Source organism: Siphateles boraxobius, unplaced genomic scaffold (assembly GCF_051911475.1).
Source record: "Siphateles boraxobius isolate OS27281-9 unplaced genomic scaffold, OSU_SipBor_1 65, whole genome shotgun sequence".
NCBI classification, from domain to species: Eukaryota; Metazoa; Chordata; class Actinopteri; order Cypriniformes; family Leuciscidae; genus Siphateles; species Siphateles boraxobius.
In genome coordinates this window covers 9384473-9403019 of record NW_027509192.1, presented here as the reverse complement: position 1 = coordinate 9403019, position 18547 = coordinate 9384473, and the positions used below count along the sequence as shown (strand labels likewise).

Below are 18547 nucleotides of genomic sequence, written 5' to 3'. Positions count from 1 at the left end.
TACGTGCTTATGGCTGGCCACTCATTTAGACTTATTATTTATAGCACCTGCTCCGCGTAACCTCAGGGATTTATACAGTGTGTTGAAAAACATGCAGGAGTCTGCTAAAGAATGGAATATCTCTTTTGCCGGCTGTGGATTTCTGATGGCTTACTACTGTGGAGTATATAGCTGTTTATTCGAACGGGCCCAGTTTCTTCTTAAGGGGGTGACAAAGATTTGTGGGGCTTCATCTGGTGCTCTCATGGCTGCAGTGATAGCATGCCAAATGTCTCCCGGTAAGTTTTAACAATAATTTGTGCTTTATAAACACCCGAAAGTTGTAAAAGATAAAAAACGTTGTGTGGAAGCCACTTGTCATGGATTAGAAAAATCTTTCAATAAAATCAAGAATCTGTGATTTGTTCATTCTATTTAACTGTTTATTAGCTGACAAAAGTACAAAGAAAAGTTTCCCAATGTTTTCACTGACCAACATAATTGTGTTTTGTAAATATGAACACGTTTTGATTTTGATGGCTGCAACACACCCCAAAAAAGTTGGGACAGAGACAAAATAAAAGTGAAAAGATTATCCAAATTAGATTATCCGACTCTTTTGAAACAGTCCACAATGAGCAGGTGAATTGGTAATAGTTGAGGGTATCGTGTTTGGGTGTAAAAGTGCTTCTCAGTCTTTTTAAGCAAAGATGGGTCATGGCTCATCACTTTGTGCCAAATACCTTGAGAGAATTGTCAAACAATTAAAAAATCAAATTTCTCAATGCAAGATTGCAAAGCATTTCTGCCTTTTATCATCTTCCATACATAATATTGTCACAAGATTCAGGGAATCCAGAGAAATCTCAGTCTGTGTTGGGTAAGGCAGTAGAGCTCTGTTGAATGTGCGTGACCTTTGAGCCCTCAGATGGCATTGCACAAGATACCATCATGCTAATCTGTCAAATACAGCCACATGTGCTCATGAGTAATTTGGAAGACCGTTTTCACTGAACACAGTCTGACTCTGCATTAAGAAATGCCACTTGAATCTCTGTTACGCAAGGAGAAAGCTTTACATCAGTTCTATGTGGAGATGCCGGCGAGTTCTCTGGGCCTTTGCTCATCTCAGATGGTCTAGAAGACAGTGGACATGTGTGCTGTGGTCAGATGAGTCCATGTTCCAGCTTGTTTTTGGGAAAAAATGGACACCGAGTTCTCAGTCCCAAAGACGAAAGGGACCAACCAGACTTTCACCAGCGACAGGTGCAAAAGCAAACATCTGTGCTGGTATTGAGGTGCATCATTGCAAACGGTTTGGGTAACTTGCATTATTGTGAAGGTACCATTGACATCGAGGCATATATTTGGATTGTACAGAGACATAAACTGCCATCAAGATGACATCTTTCCTGGGAAGCAAGACAATGCCAGGCCTCATTCTGCACGTGCTAAAACTGAGTGGTTTCTAGACACTCTGCACAATAGAAGGGATGTGCCTGCCTGTTTACTGCAGTCCAGATATGTCTCTTATGGAAAATGTATGACCCATCATGAAAAGGAGCTAAAAAAAGAAAGGTTAAAAAGAATGAACAAATAACAGATTCTTGATTTTATTGCATTTTACAAAATGTCCCAACTTTTTCTGATTTGGGGTTGTAGTTTTAAAATCCAAATCATTAAAGATAGAATCCCACCCCCATGTATTTCATTTTGATTACTTTTATATTGATTCGTGGTCATAAAGGATATTCAATTTTGAAGCCAAATGCTGTGAAAATTTGCTGGAAATGTCCCGAGAGGCTCGGAAAGGCACTCTGGGTGCTGTGCATCCCTCCTTCAACCTACTGAAGATAGTACGAAACTTCTTAAGCAGAGACCTGCCCGATGACGCCCACCTCCTCGCCAATGGACGGCTGTATGTGTCACTCACTCGAGTGTCAGATGGGACAAATGTGTTGGTGTCTGAGTTTGACAGTAAAGAAGATCTCATTCAGGTGAACTCAACTACCTTGTTGACAATGGCGTTTGTTTCCTGATGAATAGATAAGTATTCATGAGGATTAATGATTTACAATTTGCTCCCTGTCTGCAGGCTCTGATTTGTAGCTGCTTTTATCCACTGTATTGTGGTGTGATGCCTCCAAGCTATCATGGAATAGTACGTAGCCAAACACAGACTTTTGACTGTAATGTTGTGATAAAATTGCTTGCAGTTTTTCAATTAAAGGTGTACTCACTCAATTTTTTATTAGTTTTAATGTTTTGCTGGCCTTATTATCTTGATATTATACTGACACGTAGCGGTGTGAATGCAGTATCACGCATTAGAAAATGTACCCATTGTTAACATGGAAATAGGAAAACGAGCTATTAGCAGTAAACCTTTTATTCGATGAGCGAAAGTGTCTGATAACTATCTGAATAAAAAAATAATTGTGATTTTTTTTAAGTCTCACAATTCTAATTATGTGATATAAATTTGAATTTCTGAGAAAAAAAAGTCAAACTAAGTCTTTTCCCCCCTCAGAATTTTACTTTATAACTCACAATTGCACATTTATATCTCACAATTCGAATAAGCTCACAATTGCGAGATGTAAACTCCCAATTGTGAGATGAAAAGTTGCAATTATCTTTTACATTTTTTTTTTAATTCTGTGGCAGAAACAAGCTTACATATATAACAGGCGAGTTACTAAGATAAAATGTCTCGGGTTACGAGTGTAACCATGGTTCCCTAAGGGAACGAGACACTGCATCCTAGGATGCTAATGGGGAATACCTCGGGAATCACTGGTGTCTTAAGCATGTGTCAAAACAACAATTACATTGGCTGGCGACAGCCTATGACATCACTGCTGGTATGACCCGTGTGACCAGAGTATAAATATGGCCCCTTTAATACACGTCATCCACTTCTTGTCTGAAGGAGTGCCTCTTTTCAATTCTGTAAGTTTTATAAAAAAAAAAGTAACTTCTTTTCCCATCTTATCTGCTTTCAGAGGTATGTAGACGGAGCATTGAGTGATAACATGCCTTTCTCTAGTCTGAGAGAAACAATCACAATCTCCCCTTTTTCTGGAGAGAGCGACATCAGTCCTTACGGCAACCCTTTTTACTTCCATGAAATATACTACAATAACGTCAGCATTCATATCAGCTTCATTAATGCACAAAGAGTGGTTATTGCATTTTTCCCTCCAGAACCAGAGGTACATTTTTGCATTTATGTTTAATTATCTTGGTACATTTTCAAATCCGTACTTACGCCCACATACCCTTTTGGTAATTCATAAGGTCTTGGCTGAGATGTGTCAAAATGGATATAAGGATGCTTTCCTTTTTTTACAAGAATATAGTGAGTAGATTACACTCTTCCTGAGATATTTGGGGTAGTTGTGTGGCTGTTTAGATCCAATTTTGTTTTGATTACCAGAACTCCTGAAGCTCAGGTCGCCATTGCCAGAATTACGGGATCATATTCCAACATCTAAGAAATATATTAGTGAAAACAAGCCAACAGTGACTGGGAATTCTAAAAGTATCCTTCCAGAATCCATCAAGACAGGTAAGACAACAAATAACTGACATCTGACACCATGAACTCATAAATTTGGAAAATTATACATGGAGAAATGTATCTATTTTTCACCCCATTTAGTGTTTTGCAAGTCTAGCATGATGGAGAATGAAGAAATACGATGTCCTTTCTCAGTGAAACTGGTTTCTTGTCTAATGTGGTGTATTCTGCCAGTGGAGATGGTGTACATCATCCTTCTAAGGTATATCAAAAACGAGTAAAATTAAATATTCAAGTCTTTTAATTTTATTCTAAGATTCTAACTGGAATTTAGACTTGCTGAGTGGACTCCAGAGATGTGTAAGATGACAATGGGAATGATTGGACGAATATGGAAGAGAGCTTTAAGGTTTGAAAGATATTACATATACAAATAATCAAAATATTAAGTGTGATGGATCTAAATAAGGATCTAATTTTCTGCCTTCAGGTATTTACATTCACAGAAATGTCCAACTCTTCAAGACCCCTCACCTTCAAACCGAACTCACTGACCTGCGCGAATTACTATTTACAATTATTTTGAATAAAAAATAAAAATCAATACCCTTTTGAATGATTTGAATGTAATCACACCACTAAAATGGCCTATAAATTAAAGATTACAGATCATTTACAATGTTGATAGACTTACACGTTTTCTACCAGTTTACAAGCTCTTCTCACTAATATATTGTATAAAATACTAAATACTAATAGAGAAATACATGTGCACAAGTAGAATCAGGATAATTGTATTTTAATGAACAAAAAAAGATGTTTACAGGAGTCAAAAATAGCACCAAATAAGAGCTTGTGGATAATTCCATAAATTATAGCATGCTCAAGATTAGTTCAGCCATCTTCATTTGTATAAATGGTCACACTGTATTCTATTTTACAGTATTGAAGGCGGAGAGGTGATTGTGTGCATTTTTAAAACAGTGATGTTGAAGCTTCCTCATAAGGAAAACATTTAAAGACATTTACAATCATCAATAATTTATCTTGCAGTGGCATCATACAAGTTCTTAAAACCATCATGGCTGCATCCGGGATCCGGAACATGTAAAAAGACCTAATTTGTCACATGATGATAGTAACAAAACATTGTTTAAATGTTATCCTTATAGATTTGGCAGTATGATCTTTAAAATTTACACTTTAAAAAAAAATTGGGTAGTTAAAACTTAAAATATTACTACAGAAACAGACAACAATACGTCCCATCTAAAATATCAAATAAGAATAGTGAATGCTCCTTATGAACAAATCAAGTATCAGTCCCTGATATCACATAATGCAATAAACCAGTGCTCAGAACCTCGTACACTACACTACTGAAAGTAACATCAATGACTCTAAACCATTAAATGTAAAAGATGAGTAAATATTACAATTCCATAGAAATGCTAATTCCTAAAAGGTCTAATTGAAATTCATTGCAAAACAGTTCTCTTCTTTACTAAAGAGGCATTCGAGATCCCAAAGGCCCCCAATTGAAGTTCAGAGGTACAGTTTCTTTAAAAGCGTAGCAGCCATTGGATTCTCCTTGTGCAAGTTGGGCCACCTTGTATGATACTGTGATTCCTCAAAACGTTTCCTGAAATTATATTGTAACAGTCGTCACAGCAGCGCACAGGAGAAAGACACCAGCGCACTTTAAGACTCCTGTGTTTGATTCTGAGAAGATAGGAGGCACAGCATCTCTGGAAGAACACAGGAACTCCTCCGACAGGCTTCATCTGAAGTCCCTCGCCATGGTCCGTCCTCATACACCCCAGGTTTGGGTTTGAGAGGAGCTGCCGATGTCTGGGATCTGATCGGCGAAAGACTGCGTCATCCACTGACCGTCCTGAACTTGGCTAACAGCGTTTGGATTCGTTGGCGCCTTCTCGGCTGTGTTGGCTGGAGGTTGGAACAGAAATCGATATTAAAGGTAAAGCATGATTTTTTTATTAAAATACATTCTCTTAAAGGGCAATGAAACCCCCAAAAAAGTTTTTTGAAAACATTAAAAGCACTCATTAATTTGATCAATAAGTGGATATTGGTTATTTTTGCCTTTATCAGAGCAATTTCGTTCTTCCGGACTGAAAAAGCAAAGCTGAAGCAATTTTACGGAATCTGAGGTAGAATGGGGATGGGGGAGAACCAATGGAAAAATATCCATATTTTAAACTTTATAAACTATAATCACTGGCTTCCGGGACTGGCTGTTCCGGTGGAAGGGTGACCTCTGACCCGACGTATGATGTAGGATATATGACGGTGGCGTAGCGTAAGCTCAGGTGAGAACTGATGAACGCGGAAGTGCTGAGGATAGAGCAAAACAAAAAGCCGATCACAAACTAGAAGTCTAAATCGAGAAAGGAAAATGGCGGAGGATTTCGAAGAGAAGAGAAGCTACGTCCTATGTCGGGTCAGGTCAGAGGTCACCCTCCTGCCGAAATTAGACTCTGGTGTACGTGAATACGCCCATTGCCGGAAGCCACTGATTATAGTTTGGGAAAAGACATTCAGTTTTGGGTAAAGGAGTGCAAGCGGAAATTCGCTGAAATTAGACCTTGAAAGAAAAAACAGGTCATGAACAAAAAGTGAACAGGGCATTGTGATGCCATGCGCTACAATAAACACTTCAATAACATATAGCATCATCATGCACCCGTTCAGAAAGACAAAGGTTCTCATTTATATTGTTTATTTTGTTGAGTCCAGTGTAGACAGCCTCGAAACAGTTGTGGAGCACAATGTCAAAAAATGCACCCGGTGAACATTCGTTGTATGGGTTTATTATAAGCAAGAAGCTCACGTTCGCTCTAGAGTCTAGACAGACTGAGAGGCTGCATTCGAAATGGCATAATTTCCTACTTTATATCAGGCGAAAAACTGTATGTAACAAAAGTAGTATGTCCGAATGAAAGACAAAAATGGTTCAAAGAAATCTTCTTTTGTTTTCCGCAGAAGAAAGCTGATACCAACCTGTCTCCTCCGGTGTGGAGAAGTTACAAAATCCATTGCTCTGGCCCCCTTCAGGTGCTGATTCTCCATAAGCTCCTCCGAAAGCAGCCTCATAACCAGGATCATACTGCTCTTCCTTGACGGCAATCCTCTTTGCGTCCTCTGTAAGAGAGAGGGAAGTGGTCAAATACAGTCCATAATTGTATGTACATACTTATATATGATTAAGAAAAGAAGAGCAATCGCAAAAGTTCTGTACCTTTGGCCAACTTATAATATGATTAAGAAAAGAAGAGCAATCATAAAAGTTCTGTATGTACCTTTGGCCAGGCCGAGATCAAAGGTATATTTGACTTCCTCGACCTCATTGCTCTTGATCACACCCTTCAGCTCATCTCGGAGTTCTCTGAGCTTGATGTAAAAATGCACTTTGTCCTGAGCACGAGGAAACTGAGCACAGCGGGCGCTGGAGGACGGCATTAGGTACAACGCCTACGGAAAAGCAGCAGTATGCAGCATATAACTCAAATTTGATAAGAGTTTTGCTTTTATCGTGCAATGAACCAAAAAAAGGTTTCTTACCGTCTCAGAATCAGGAATTTTGTTAGGCTGTAGGCCAAACTGTAGTGTTTTGGGCTTTTTCCCAAATATCTCCCTACAGAACATTTCATAAATACCTGAAAGATTTAAAAGTAATTGTTGAATGCACGTCTTTGTAACCGTTGTATTCTTCACGTTCTGTATCTGTGGTGAAAAACTTACATTTCCCATTAAAAACCGCTATGAGTGGCTTGAATTTCTTTATTTTTTCCACTAAGATTTTACCACCTTCTCTAAGTTCCTTGCTGCAGAAGGGTGACAGGCAAAACAGGTTAGAAGAACATCATCGCTTTCAGTCATGAATGAAAGTAGCGTGATTATATCCCGCACCTAGAGAGATCTTTGCTTCCTGGCGTTGCTCTCTCTACCATATTTGTGAAGCCGATGCCGTATTTCTCAGGCAAACTCTGATCATCCATGTGATTTAGCAGCTTGTCAGTGAATCCAGACAGGAACAGGCATTTCCCTTAAAGATTGAAAAAATTAGAGATTTTGAACAATTTATTTAAAAAAAATCATAATATAATATAGAAAAAAAATATTTGATTGATTATAACAACTATTTACATGCTTTACATATAAATACCTCTGTATTTATATAAATACAATATAAAATACCTCTTTTTATATTTGTAAACAACCACTTTTTAAAATGTTATAATATTAACCATCGTTATTAATACTACTAATAAATAATATTAAATAATGAAAATGTTAATATTTACATTGTCATATCATTAACAATAATGTAAATATAATAATAGTTTGAAGATCAGTTTAAAATGACTAGGAAGGGTTGACAAAATTGCAGATTTTGAACCGTTCCTTATTAAAATTTTAGTATAAGACAGCAAATTGGTATATCACGGTTAATAATATTATTAATGTAAATTATTTCTATTATATTAAAATATTTTTGTATTTGTATTATCATCTTATTTATTGATCAAAGAATATCTCTTTTTTAAATATATTATTATAATAGTAATAATATATTAATATTTATATTAGCAATAATACAAATTAAATAATATAATAATCTAAAATGTTAAAGAGGAGTTGAATTAAAGCCTACTTACAAAAATGGTTTCCTGGTCCAGGGAACCATCTTCCAATGTAGGCCGCCATCAGCCCCGGATTAATTCCGATCTGTATCATAAAAATAAAACAAAAAGCTTAATTTCAGTCATTTGGCTTCAATGCCATTTTGGGTTTAACATTCTTCATCCTATTTTAGACAAAAAACATAAAAACGTACAATGACATAGTCCAGATTGGGGATAAGGATGTCAGGCAGTGTCCTCTTCATGACTTCCTCCTCCGACATGCCCTTAAAACGATCAACTTTCCTCTTGACTTTCTTGAAGGTTTCATCAATCTTCTCCTGTCCTTCAGCAGGCGGGGCGTCCTTATCCTCCTTCGCTTTCTTGGGTTTGGGTCCGGGTTTGGCTTTGGCTTTAGGTTCACCTTTGGCTTTAGGTTCACCTTTGGCTTTGGGTTCTTTGCTCGCCGGCCTTCCTCGCTTTCCTTTAGCAGGTCCTTAAAGGGGGTAAAAAAAAACTTTGATTTACGTAAAGCTACATGAGAGTTTGCATTCAGTTCGCAGAAAATACACGGCACTGGAAAACTACCTTTCTGTGCAGCAGCAGCCTGTTGGGCAGCATCTTCTGGGTGTACAGGCATCTGCTGCATGACCCCATCCTCTCTGGGTCCCTCCATCATAAAGCCAGCATTACCATTAGCCATGTGAGGATACTGAGCCTGAAGGGCCTGCAGATGCTGCTGAGCTGACTGAACCCTATATCAAAAATAAAAATAGGGCCCGAAGTTGTCAGTCCAACTTATAAAAAAATAAGGCCAATTCTACAAGTGCACAATTAAAGGTGCAGAGAGCGATTTCTGAGAAATTCTGTTAAGAGTGGATCGGACCGAGCAGCACAACACACTTGTAGCCAATCAGCAGAAGGGGTGTGTCCACTCGTGATGGGGGAGGAGAGAGAGTGAGATTTGAAGAAAGACTGTAGAAAGAGCGATGGCTGAGAGACATTACAAACGAGAAAAGGTCAGAGGAATATCACTGGAAAAAGAAGGGTTTTTATGAACAGGCGAGAGCTTTAGGATCAGCGTTAATATTAGAAAAGCTTTCCAGCACTGGAGAGACCTAAGTGGGAAGGCCTGAAAGTGGACACAGAGGTTGGTTGTTTCTGCTCCAAGATATACTGTTGTTGTAATGTTGGCTGTAGTGACATTATTTTGCTTTGCTTCAGCTATGATAAAGGGACATTGACTCTTGCATTGTGCGTTTGTGCATTTTGGGGGCGGAGCAATGAAGGATGGGGTGTGTATGTTTGGGTTGATTTCAAATATCAACAGTGTTTCTCAGAAATTGCTTACTGCACCTTTAACAATATGCAATCTAGAGATAGATAATCAGTTAATTAAGTTACACGTAGCCTATTTCTTTATTTTTTTTAACGATAAATGGCAAAATTCTTTATCTATACTCTCTAAAGAATAACACCCAACACTGTGGAAACAATGGTGTTTACAGGTAAAGTAAATTATATAAGGTATTATTTGCATAATTACTTCACTCAACAAGAAACATCTAACAGTTAACAAAACGAAGATGAAAATACATTTGTAACCACTTAGATTGCAAACATTTGCATAAATATAACAACATAATATTATTAATCATGTTTTGATTGTTTATTAATTATTAAACAAATATATTTATAATAACTATTCAATTAAAGTTTTTTAATCAAATAAATGTAAAATAAACATTAAATATAGTTTAATAACTAGACACCATTTCTAGTACAACAAGAAACACTTAGGCCTATTTAACAATTACACAACATGAAAAGATAAAATTACATTTGTACCCACTTTGATTTCAAAGTTCAAACCTTTGCATAAATTTCATATGGCACAATAATAATAATAGTAATTATATAAGTATAATATATTTTATAATAACTACAATTTTTTACTTAAATGTTCACATTTTAAAATAACCATTAAAAATAGTTTAATTACTTGATATAAGTACTACTACTTCTACATTAGTTATCAGACACACAGAAATAAGCAGCATCAGTCAAACAAAGAAAAGAAAATATCTTGAATGCAAATAGGAGCAATTTCTATAAAGCGAGACTGAGTGTATAATTTTAGAAAAGTATCTCATTAATGCAACCCGGATCTGCAAATAAACATGTTAAAAATTGCAGAAGCAAACACAAGTTGCAACGCCAAGGCAGGTTTTCAATAATTGTTGTTATTGTTGACTCGTGCATTGCCGTTAGTAGCATTCAAAACCAGACTGAAGTGCTGAATGTTATTATAACATAAAATCAGTGGGATCTTAATTAATCTTGGCGCCAATTGATGACAAATGGGGGGACACTCACCATTGTTGGAGGTATTCCGAGGGGGCATGGGGCAAAGATCCATAGAGCCTTTCATCCATCTCTACGGGATTTACTTAAATAAATCAATATGTGTGTTCATATCAACAGCAATTTCAGTGGTACTCTCACAGGAGAATATTTATAACCTGCCCTTTTTATAGGCTTACTTATAATAATTAATATGTTAAATTATATATAAAACTCTAAAATGCATTCCTAAATGAATATCAAAACATATCCAGTCTAGGTTGACCTTAAGTGTATAAACCAGATCAGAAAAGGTTCGTTGCGCTGGATTTTAAACACTCCACGTAATCACCATTAACGTTACATCTTGCCACCACTTTTTTTGCCACAGCAGGCAGTAGTTTACTTTAAACTGCGGTACATTGCCAACTTAAATAAATTTAGCGACCACATATTGTTCCAGCAGATAAACGGAAAAATATACTTTATTTTTCGTTAAGAAAAACAATATATGTGATACTGTTAGCATGATCGGCTAACGCTGGCCTAGTGTGCCAATTCATTGAGTACAATGAATGATGGTCGCTAGCTAACTGTGCAGCGCGTTTCTATCGATATAAATGGCCTTTCCATAGTGTTATTAGTCAAATTAAGCTCTTATTTGTTAAATTAATACATACCGTTATTATATGATTCGAACGATAGTCCACTGAAATGTTGATTTTTCTCGTTTTAGTAACAAAACCGGTGAAAGCAACAAAGACGAGACCAACAGCTAGAAATCAATTTGACAGTGGAGCGAACCAAAACACTAGGACTGGGGGTGTAATGGGAACAGTATGTCTATTTCTTCCGTTTAATGTTAAAAAGAAATAAATGGGATCATAATTTTATAATAAATATAATTATTCTAAATGTAAAAACTTAAAACGTATTCCAGGCTTTTATTTTTATCCTAATGTTAGTATGGCAATGACAGACTCTACCCCTCTAAAGTTAATAGTATGACCCCGGTCACCTGTGACATTTAAACGCTTCAAAGCGAGCTTCCTATTGGCTGCGCTTAAATAATAAATTATCTTTTCCCTTTTAGCAAATGTCAAAAAAATAAATCAAATATAATAATATATATATATATAACAAAAATGGTATTGCTGTTAATAAACGAAAAACATTTTGCAAGACTCGTTTTGAAAAGAGAAACATACATGCACAGGATTGTTGCTTCGACCCCAATATATTTTTAATTGTGACAATAACTAAACAATGCCATGGCGTTTCATCATATTTGCTTTGCCATTTGCTTTTATTTGCCCTAAAACAGTTCCATTAGTAATACATACATATAAAAAATAAAATACAACTTACAGAATAACATACATAGTACAGAATTCTCACAGCAACATTAAAGCTGGATTATTATGATGCAACAAAACGGGTATAAATGATAATAAACAGTTATGCCCACTGACTGCAAATAACAAAACAATTCTAAAAAGACTAAAAATACCATTCAAAATGAGGTAAATTGAGTGATCGGTATTCAATAAGCACCATAATGTGGGATTGAGCATGCCATATAAATTCATGCATTGAAGGCATGCACAGTGATAAACCTCTTCCCGAGGCCAGTCATGGATTGCAATTTGCTACACTGAAATACTCCAATTGAAATACATGTGCATGTCAAATATTAGGTCTTCTCAGAATAATCCTAATACCACAGAAATGTATAAATTTAGTAAATATGAAACTAATTAAACAAAACGGTCAACATACATTACCATTCAAAAGTTTGGGGTCAGTAAGATTTTTTGAAAGAAGTCTCTTCTGCTCACCTCTTCTGCTGCATTTATATAATCAAAGTAAAAACTGTAATATTGTGAAGCATTACTACAATTGTATTTTTTTTTTTTTAAATGTAATTTATTCCTTTGATGGCAAGCTGAATTTGAAATTATTCAAATATGCTGATTTGGTGGTCAAGAAACATATTTTATTATTATCAATGTAGAAAACAGTTTAACTGCTTAATATTTTTGTAGAAACCGTGACATTTGTCAGGATTCTTTGATGAATAGAAAGTTTAAAATAATGTTTATTTGAAATTAAAAATCTTTTGTAACATTGTAAATGTCTTTACTGTCACTTTTACTTTTTTTAAAGTATTATTATTATTTTTAAATCTTACTAAACCCCAAACTTTTGGACAGTAGTGTATAATTAAAGTTTCCTTAAAAAAGATAATAAAAAAAATATAGTGGCACAAAATGTCTCAAACAGAAAGTCTCACATTCATTCAAGCAACAAAGCTTTGTCACTCTCTCACACACACACACACACACACAAATCATATACATTAAATATTCCAGGTAACAACGTAGTATCATCACTCAAGAACATAGCCAAAACATATTGAAATATTAAATAAAACAATAAAAAAATGTTTAGTTGGTCCTTCTCAGTACATGCAGTGTAGACAAACAGTCTTTGTGCCATAACTACTTTTCTCAGGTTGTTCGGCTGTTGTTACTACATCTGATGTCTGGAATCTGGTCTGCGAACGGCTGCATTGTCCACCGGTTGTCCGTTACCTGGTCTAGAGAATGTTGACAATTATTACGAGCACCTGACAAATAAAATTGTTCATATTCTTTCTGAACACAATATGTATGTGCCTGTATCTGTAGAAGGATGGGCTCCAAATGCTTGCTGTGGATCCCCCCACGATCCATGCGCACAGGTCTTCTCGTACTCAGGGTCATGCTGCTCTTCTTTAATTGCCAATCTTTTAGCATCCTCTAGAATAAACAATAACAAAAGACTTTGGTTAACAACATGTTTACTGGAGCGAGAGCGGGACAACTTGTCACTCACATGAGAACGACCCATAGCAAACCAAAACCATCCAAACAATCCCTGATGGAACAAAACAAGTCCCTCCAGAAGCCGTTTCACTCAGATATACATCACAAAATCACAACTTCCGTTTCATGACGACTTTAAATTGTGAAACTCTTCACCTTTGGCCAGAGTCACATCAAATGTGTAGTCTGTCTCTTGGATCTCCTGAGTCTTCCCCTCTCCCTTCAGCTGATCCCTGAGATCTTTTAGCTTGATATAGAAGTGCACTTTGTCCTGAGCACGAGGAAACTGGGCACAGCGTGGGCTAGACGATGGCATCAGATAGCAAACCTGGACAACAGAACCTCATTTCTAATCAATATCCAACTTTAAACAGGAAAATTCAAAGTACTATCAAGAAAAGAAACTCTTACCGTCTCCGTTTCGGGCACTTTGTATGGCTGCAATCCGAACTCTAAATTCTTGGCTTTCACTCCAAATATCTCCTTGCAAAATGTTTCATAAATACCTGAAATAAAGGATTAAATTACACAATGGCCTGGTTTCACAGACAGGGTTTAGATTAAGCCAGGATTAGGGCTTAATTAAATTAGGACATTTAAGTAGCTTTTGTAAACGTGCCTTAGAAAAGAAAAAAATACTGGTGTGCATCTTGAGACAAAACAATGGCACTGACACGTTTTAAGAGATTTCAGTGTAAGTTGCTTTCAGTTAAAACCGCCCAAAGATGCATTTTAGTCTGAGACTAGCCTTGAACCTCGTCTGTGAAACTGGGGGTATAATGAGAGTTTAGACTTAAATCAAAACCAAATCGAAGACTTACATTTCCCATTGAACACAGCGATTAAAGGTCTGTATTTCTGGAGTTTTTCCAAAAGCTGGTGGCCACCTTCACGGATCTCTTTGCTGCAAAACAATACTTTTTTCAAATGTACTCACATCAAGAATTTTCTAAGGACTTAACATTAAATTAGGGTAAAAACACATTTTTAAGGTGCAATCGCATTTGTGAAATGTCAGCGAAACTTTCAATAGTGTATCAATGTATGTATGAAGCTCAGCCAATGTCAAATACGGCGAATTCGTAAGACAGAAATCGTGCGGAAATCTTTCGCCTTGTGAAATTTCCAATCGCGTGGATTTCAATTTAAATGACTGGATTTCGTCTGTGAAAATTCGCCGTACAACAGTAAATGTGATCCGCACCATTTTCCCCCAGATAATGCTAAACTCTTACTTTGATAGGTCTTTACTCCCAGGTGTGGTCCTCTCCACCATATTGGTGAAACCAATGCCATAGCGTTCAGGTAGTGTCTGATCATGCATGTGGTTCAGCTGTTCTTCAGTCAGCCCGGAGAGAAACAAGCACTTCCCTTTAAGACATTCAAATAAAAAAACAAGTATAAATACATAAACAACCTTTAACAATGAATGAAATCGGCTGAATAATACATACAAAAATGGTTCCCAGGATTTGGATAATGCCTTCCCTTGAAGGCTGACAACAGTCCAGGATTGATGCCGATCTATAAAATTAGCAAAAAATGTCATACAATAAATAAATTTAAACTAAAATATTATATATATATAATATATATATATATATATATATATATATATATATATATATATATATATATATATACACAAACACACACACTTACTGGCCACTTCATTAGGTACACCTGTTCAAATGCAAATATCTAATCAGCCAATAACATGGCAGCAACTTAATGAATTTAAGCATGCAGACATGGCCGAGACAATCTGCTAAAGTTTAAACTGAGCATCAGAATGGGGAGGAAAGATGATTTAAGTGACTTTGAACATGGCATGGTTGTTGGAGACAGATGGGCTGTTCTGAGTATTTCTGAAACTGCTGATATACTGGGATTCTTTAGGGTTTGTAGAGAATGGGCTGAAAAAGAGAAAATATCCAGCGAGTGGAAGTTCCGTTGCTGAAAATGCCACAGAGAATTACAGCAGTTCTGAAGGGAAAAGTGGGTCCAAACTGGTACAAGCAAGGTGCACCTAATAAACTGGCCAGTGAGTGTGTGTGTGTGTGTGTGTGTGTGTGTGTGTGTATATAAACAATTTTAAATGATTTATGGATTAAATGTATAGAATAAATAAATAAAATACAGATCAAACTTGCAGTCTATATAAACCAATAACTCACAATCAGCAAGTCAAGATTGTGTGTGATGACGTCTGGCAGCTTTCTAGACATGACTTCCTCCACTGACATGCCGTTGAACCGATCTAACGTCCTCTTTGCTTTCTTGGCAGACTCCTCAGCTTCTGTCTTTTCCTTTCCTTCACCTTTTAGAGGCCTTCCCCTTTTCTTTCCTTTTGCTGTCAGTGTCGGAGGGGCTGCAAAGCAGATATTTGATATGTTGTACAAATGGGCTGCAGAAATATTCGAGTTAAAAGGGCTGTGAGGAAAAGGCTGTACCTGGTTGTTGGACAGAGGGTTGATGATGATGATTTTGAGGTTGATCTAGATATGAATCTTGATGAGGTTGATCTAGATATGAATCTTGATGAGGTTGATCCAGATATCGATCTTGATGAGGTTGATCCAGATATTGATCTTGGTGAGGCTGATGAGGTTGATCCAGATATGGATCTTGATGCACTGCTAAATCAGTCATGATTTTGTCTTCCATGGGTCTCTCAGTGCACTGTGTGGCATTAACCAGCTGGTGGTACTGCGGCACCTGCTCCGGCTGGTACTGCTGGGGACTGGTCTGATACCTGAGAAAACAAAATTACAAAGACAGAAACACTGCACTTACTGATACGCTTCGGAATAATCTGACCCTTTCCTTGTCAGTGCTTTCACATTTAACATACACCATCATATCCCATTTTGAGAGCATTTGTCGAGATGTTAATGTTAATCACATCATTTAAAAAGAAATCACTAGTTTATTTCAAAGATGTATGAACTCTTTTGGGTTCTTTTTGGGCTGGGCAAACTTACCAATACTGAAGATAATCCATAGGGGCCGTCAGAGATGAATACTGCCTTTCTTCCATCTTAATTGGTGGTCTTACTTTAATAGATTAATATTCATGTTTATGTTACTAATATGCCAGCTGGTAAACCACACCTCCCTTTGTTTGATCTTTTGTTACATCCGTCCCGTTTTCATTAGACTTGGCTTATAAATTAAACGTCACAAGATAAAATAAAATACACTTTAACTAGAAATATACATATTTTAAAGACTAATTAGGCTCATGTTATGGGCAACACTTTAGGATGCAGCTAACTAGCTCATTGCATTCAATAGGCTACTAAGAGCTGTGTGTGTACGCATACAAGCATAAAATAACTCGTTTCGTTACATACAGATATATTTTCGTGCGTTTGGGTTATGAATCTTACCTGCCATATATATTCTTCAGACCTTTTCTGGCACATATCAGTATTTAATTCAGAAAAATACGACCTAAATGATACACATGATGAATGAAGCCGGTGTAGGTAAAAATGTCAACAAAGGTAAAGGCTAGATTCAAAATAAAAGTCCCTGCTACTGATCCAATTACATATTTTTGAACTTAAAGCTTTACATTTTTATTTATTTGTTATAGACGACGATTTAAAAGTTGGCGTTTTAAAACAACATGACAAAAAAACATTCGTGCTAAACTTACATCACACTTTTATACAATAAAACATTAGTTTTCTAATGGTTGGCTTCACATTGTTGGACTATACCATTATTTATAAAGGGAAGTGGTATTTTTCTCTTCATACATGTCTATATAACACGCATCTTATGGCACACATGAAATTACTGCAGTTCAAATAAGTGTAGAATAAAGTATTTAATTAATTTAACAAATTCTCATCAATTGTTTAGGGAAAATACGGAAAATAATTAATTTCAATACACCCCTTGATAAACGTGATTTACAATACTTCCAAAGCGACCATGTGAGACATGTAACAAGAACATTTACTGCTGAATGTCGAATAACGAAACCACTCCGTAATGTTATTTCGACTATAACTTAACAAGGTTAGTATATTATTCTCCTGATCTGATCCGGCTTAATGAAGGAAATATAATCCTGTTGTCATTCAATTGCACATACTTCATTTGTTGCTTCGTTTAAGATAGCTAGCAGGGATTATGACCTTATAGCAAAAACCGATGTAATTAAATTGACTGATAAAATACTTATATTCACTTGAAATGCTTGTGTACATTATTTCTTTTTTGAGTTGCATTGGAATAAGCTACAACTGAACATGTGAAACTATGTTGTAGAATAGCAAGGTAAACCTATGAAAATAATAATGTCTTATTTTTATTATAATGTTGATACATTTTTTTTCATCTAAACATGTATTATTGTTATTATTATTTAAAATAGAAATTACACTTTTCAAATAGTGGTAATGGGATGGCATAACCCAAAATGTTCCTTCCTATTTAAATACTAAAACTGTTAGTGGGGAAATTATAACTTTTTTTTCTTTCTTTCTTTAGGTATAAATTCTCTTAATCGCCATAACACTTGTCAGCCAGCTGAGATTTAAGGATGCCAGCAGGCGTATCTTGGCCAAGATATCTAAGGATGTTTGCAGCCAGTGTGTTGTCAATGTTTGCTGGAGCACAGGTTGTGCATCAGTATTACCGTCCTGACTTAGTAAGTTTCCAGATCAAGTTTTGTGCTTTTTAATTTGTTTAGGTGTCTGTACAACCTTGATGCTTGTCTGTAAATGTGATTTGCTATTTGCAACCAATTTTATTTCTGTAATTTCACATATTGTCTGTAGGGATTTTACTTGACTGTTTATTTTATTTTTTGGGAATTACATGCATCAATTCATGTTCTAATTAAGTCCAGGAATGTAAATTATAAAAATAAATTAGATTAATTTTAAATTCATGTTGACTGTAAACATTATGTACGGCATAAACAAAGTTTTTTTTCCCTTCCTAAATCATAGACCATTCCAGATGTCCCACCAAAGCCTGGAGAACTGCAAACAGAACTTCTTGGCTTGAAAGACAAAGAGACAGACTCTGTGTCTGAGAAACAGTGACCCATTGATTTCTTTTAAGCCTGAGTAAAATGATAGAAAAGTTATTTTATTCTGTGAATAAAGTTATTTATATGTGTACTGTCTCCTTTTGTCATATAAAAGACTTTCTAACTCAAACTGTACAGT

The 18547-nt window shown here is 36.1% G+C and overlaps 4 protein-coding genes across 9 annotated transcripts; 2 read left to right on the top strand and 2 right to left on the bottom strand.

The window, feature by feature from the left end:
- On the top strand, positions 1 to 7293 carry LOC143720858 (patatin-like phospholipase domain-containing protein 2). Its single transcript, XM_077210743.1, has 10 exons — positions 1 to 278; positions 1744 to 1976; positions 2075 to 2140; positions 2985 to 3194; positions 3280 to 3340; positions 3419 to 3550; positions 3644 to 3764; positions 3837 to 3911; positions 3993 to 5480; positions 6506 to 7293. Exons 1-9 carry the CDS (start codon positions 92 to 94, stop codon positions 4054 to 4056), a joined length of 1149 nt encoding a protein of 382 aa, XP_077066858.1. The 5' UTR covers positions 1 to 91; the 3' UTR covers positions 4057 to 5480; positions 6506 to 7293.
- On the bottom strand, positions 4286 to 11307 carry tdg.1 (thymine DNA glycosylase, tandem duplicate 1). 3 transcript variants are annotated; one of them, XM_077210740.1, is made up of 11 exons: positions 11169 to 11296; positions 10522 to 10594; positions 8734 to 8900; positions 8361 to 8641; positions 8182 to 8251; positions 7433 to 7568; positions 7265 to 7347; positions 7085 to 7179; positions 6823 to 6994; positions 6524 to 6664; positions 4286 to 5449 (listed from the first exon to the last, which is right to left on the bottom strand). In XM_077210740.1, the coding sequence occupies exons 2-11, from the start codon at positions 10578 to 10580 to the stop codon at positions 5313 to 5315; spliced, it is 1341 nt and encodes a 446-aa protein (XP_077066855.1). In that variant the 5' UTR covers positions 10581 to 10594; positions 11169 to 11296; the 3' UTR covers positions 4286 to 5312. The 3 variants fall into 3 exon arrangements, with proteins under 3 accessions (XP_077066855.1, XP_077066856.1, XP_077066857.1); XM_077210741.1 differs by having other exon boundaries at positions 10522 to 10582; positions 11169 to 11283; XM_077210742.1 differs by lacking the exon at positions 10522 to 10594 and having other exon boundaries at positions 11169 to 11307.
- Positions 11308 to 11775: 468 nt separating this feature from the next.
- On the bottom strand, positions 11776 to 16866 carry tdg.2 (thymine DNA glycosylase, tandem duplicate 2). 4 transcript variants are annotated; one of them, XM_077210735.1, is made up of 11 exons: positions 16748 to 16866; positions 16340 to 16412; positions 15809 to 16110; positions 15533 to 15726; positions 14810 to 14879; positions 14591 to 14726; positions 14177 to 14259; positions 13767 to 13861; positions 13512 to 13683; positions 13167 to 13289; positions 11776 to 13087 (listed from the first exon to the last, which is right to left on the bottom strand). In XM_077210735.1, exons 1-11 carry the CDS (start codon positions 16752 to 16754, stop codon positions 12999 to 13001), a joined length of 1344 nt encoding a protein of 447 aa, XP_077066850.1. In that variant the 5' UTR covers positions 16755 to 16866; the 3' UTR covers positions 11776 to 12998. The 4 variants fall into 4 exon arrangements, with proteins under 4 accessions (XP_077066850.1, XP_077066851.1, XP_077066852.1 ...); XM_077210736.1 differs by having other exon boundaries at positions 11776 to 13082; XM_077210737.1 differs by lacking the exon at positions 16340 to 16412.
- A 410-nt stretch (positions 16867 to 17276) lies between these two features.
- uqcc6 (ubiquinol-cytochrome c reductase complex assembly factor 6) lies at positions 17277 to 18538 on the top strand. The gene is made up of 3 exons (XM_077210734.1): positions 17277 to 17387; positions 17862 to 18021; positions 18326 to 18538. The coding sequence occupies exons 2-3, from the start codon at positions 17914 to 17916 to the stop codon at positions 18419 to 18421; spliced, it is 204 nt and encodes a 67-aa protein (XP_077066849.1). The 5' UTR covers positions 17277 to 17387; positions 17862 to 17913; the 3' UTR covers positions 18422 to 18538.
- Positions 18539 to 18547: the final 9 nt, after the last annotated feature.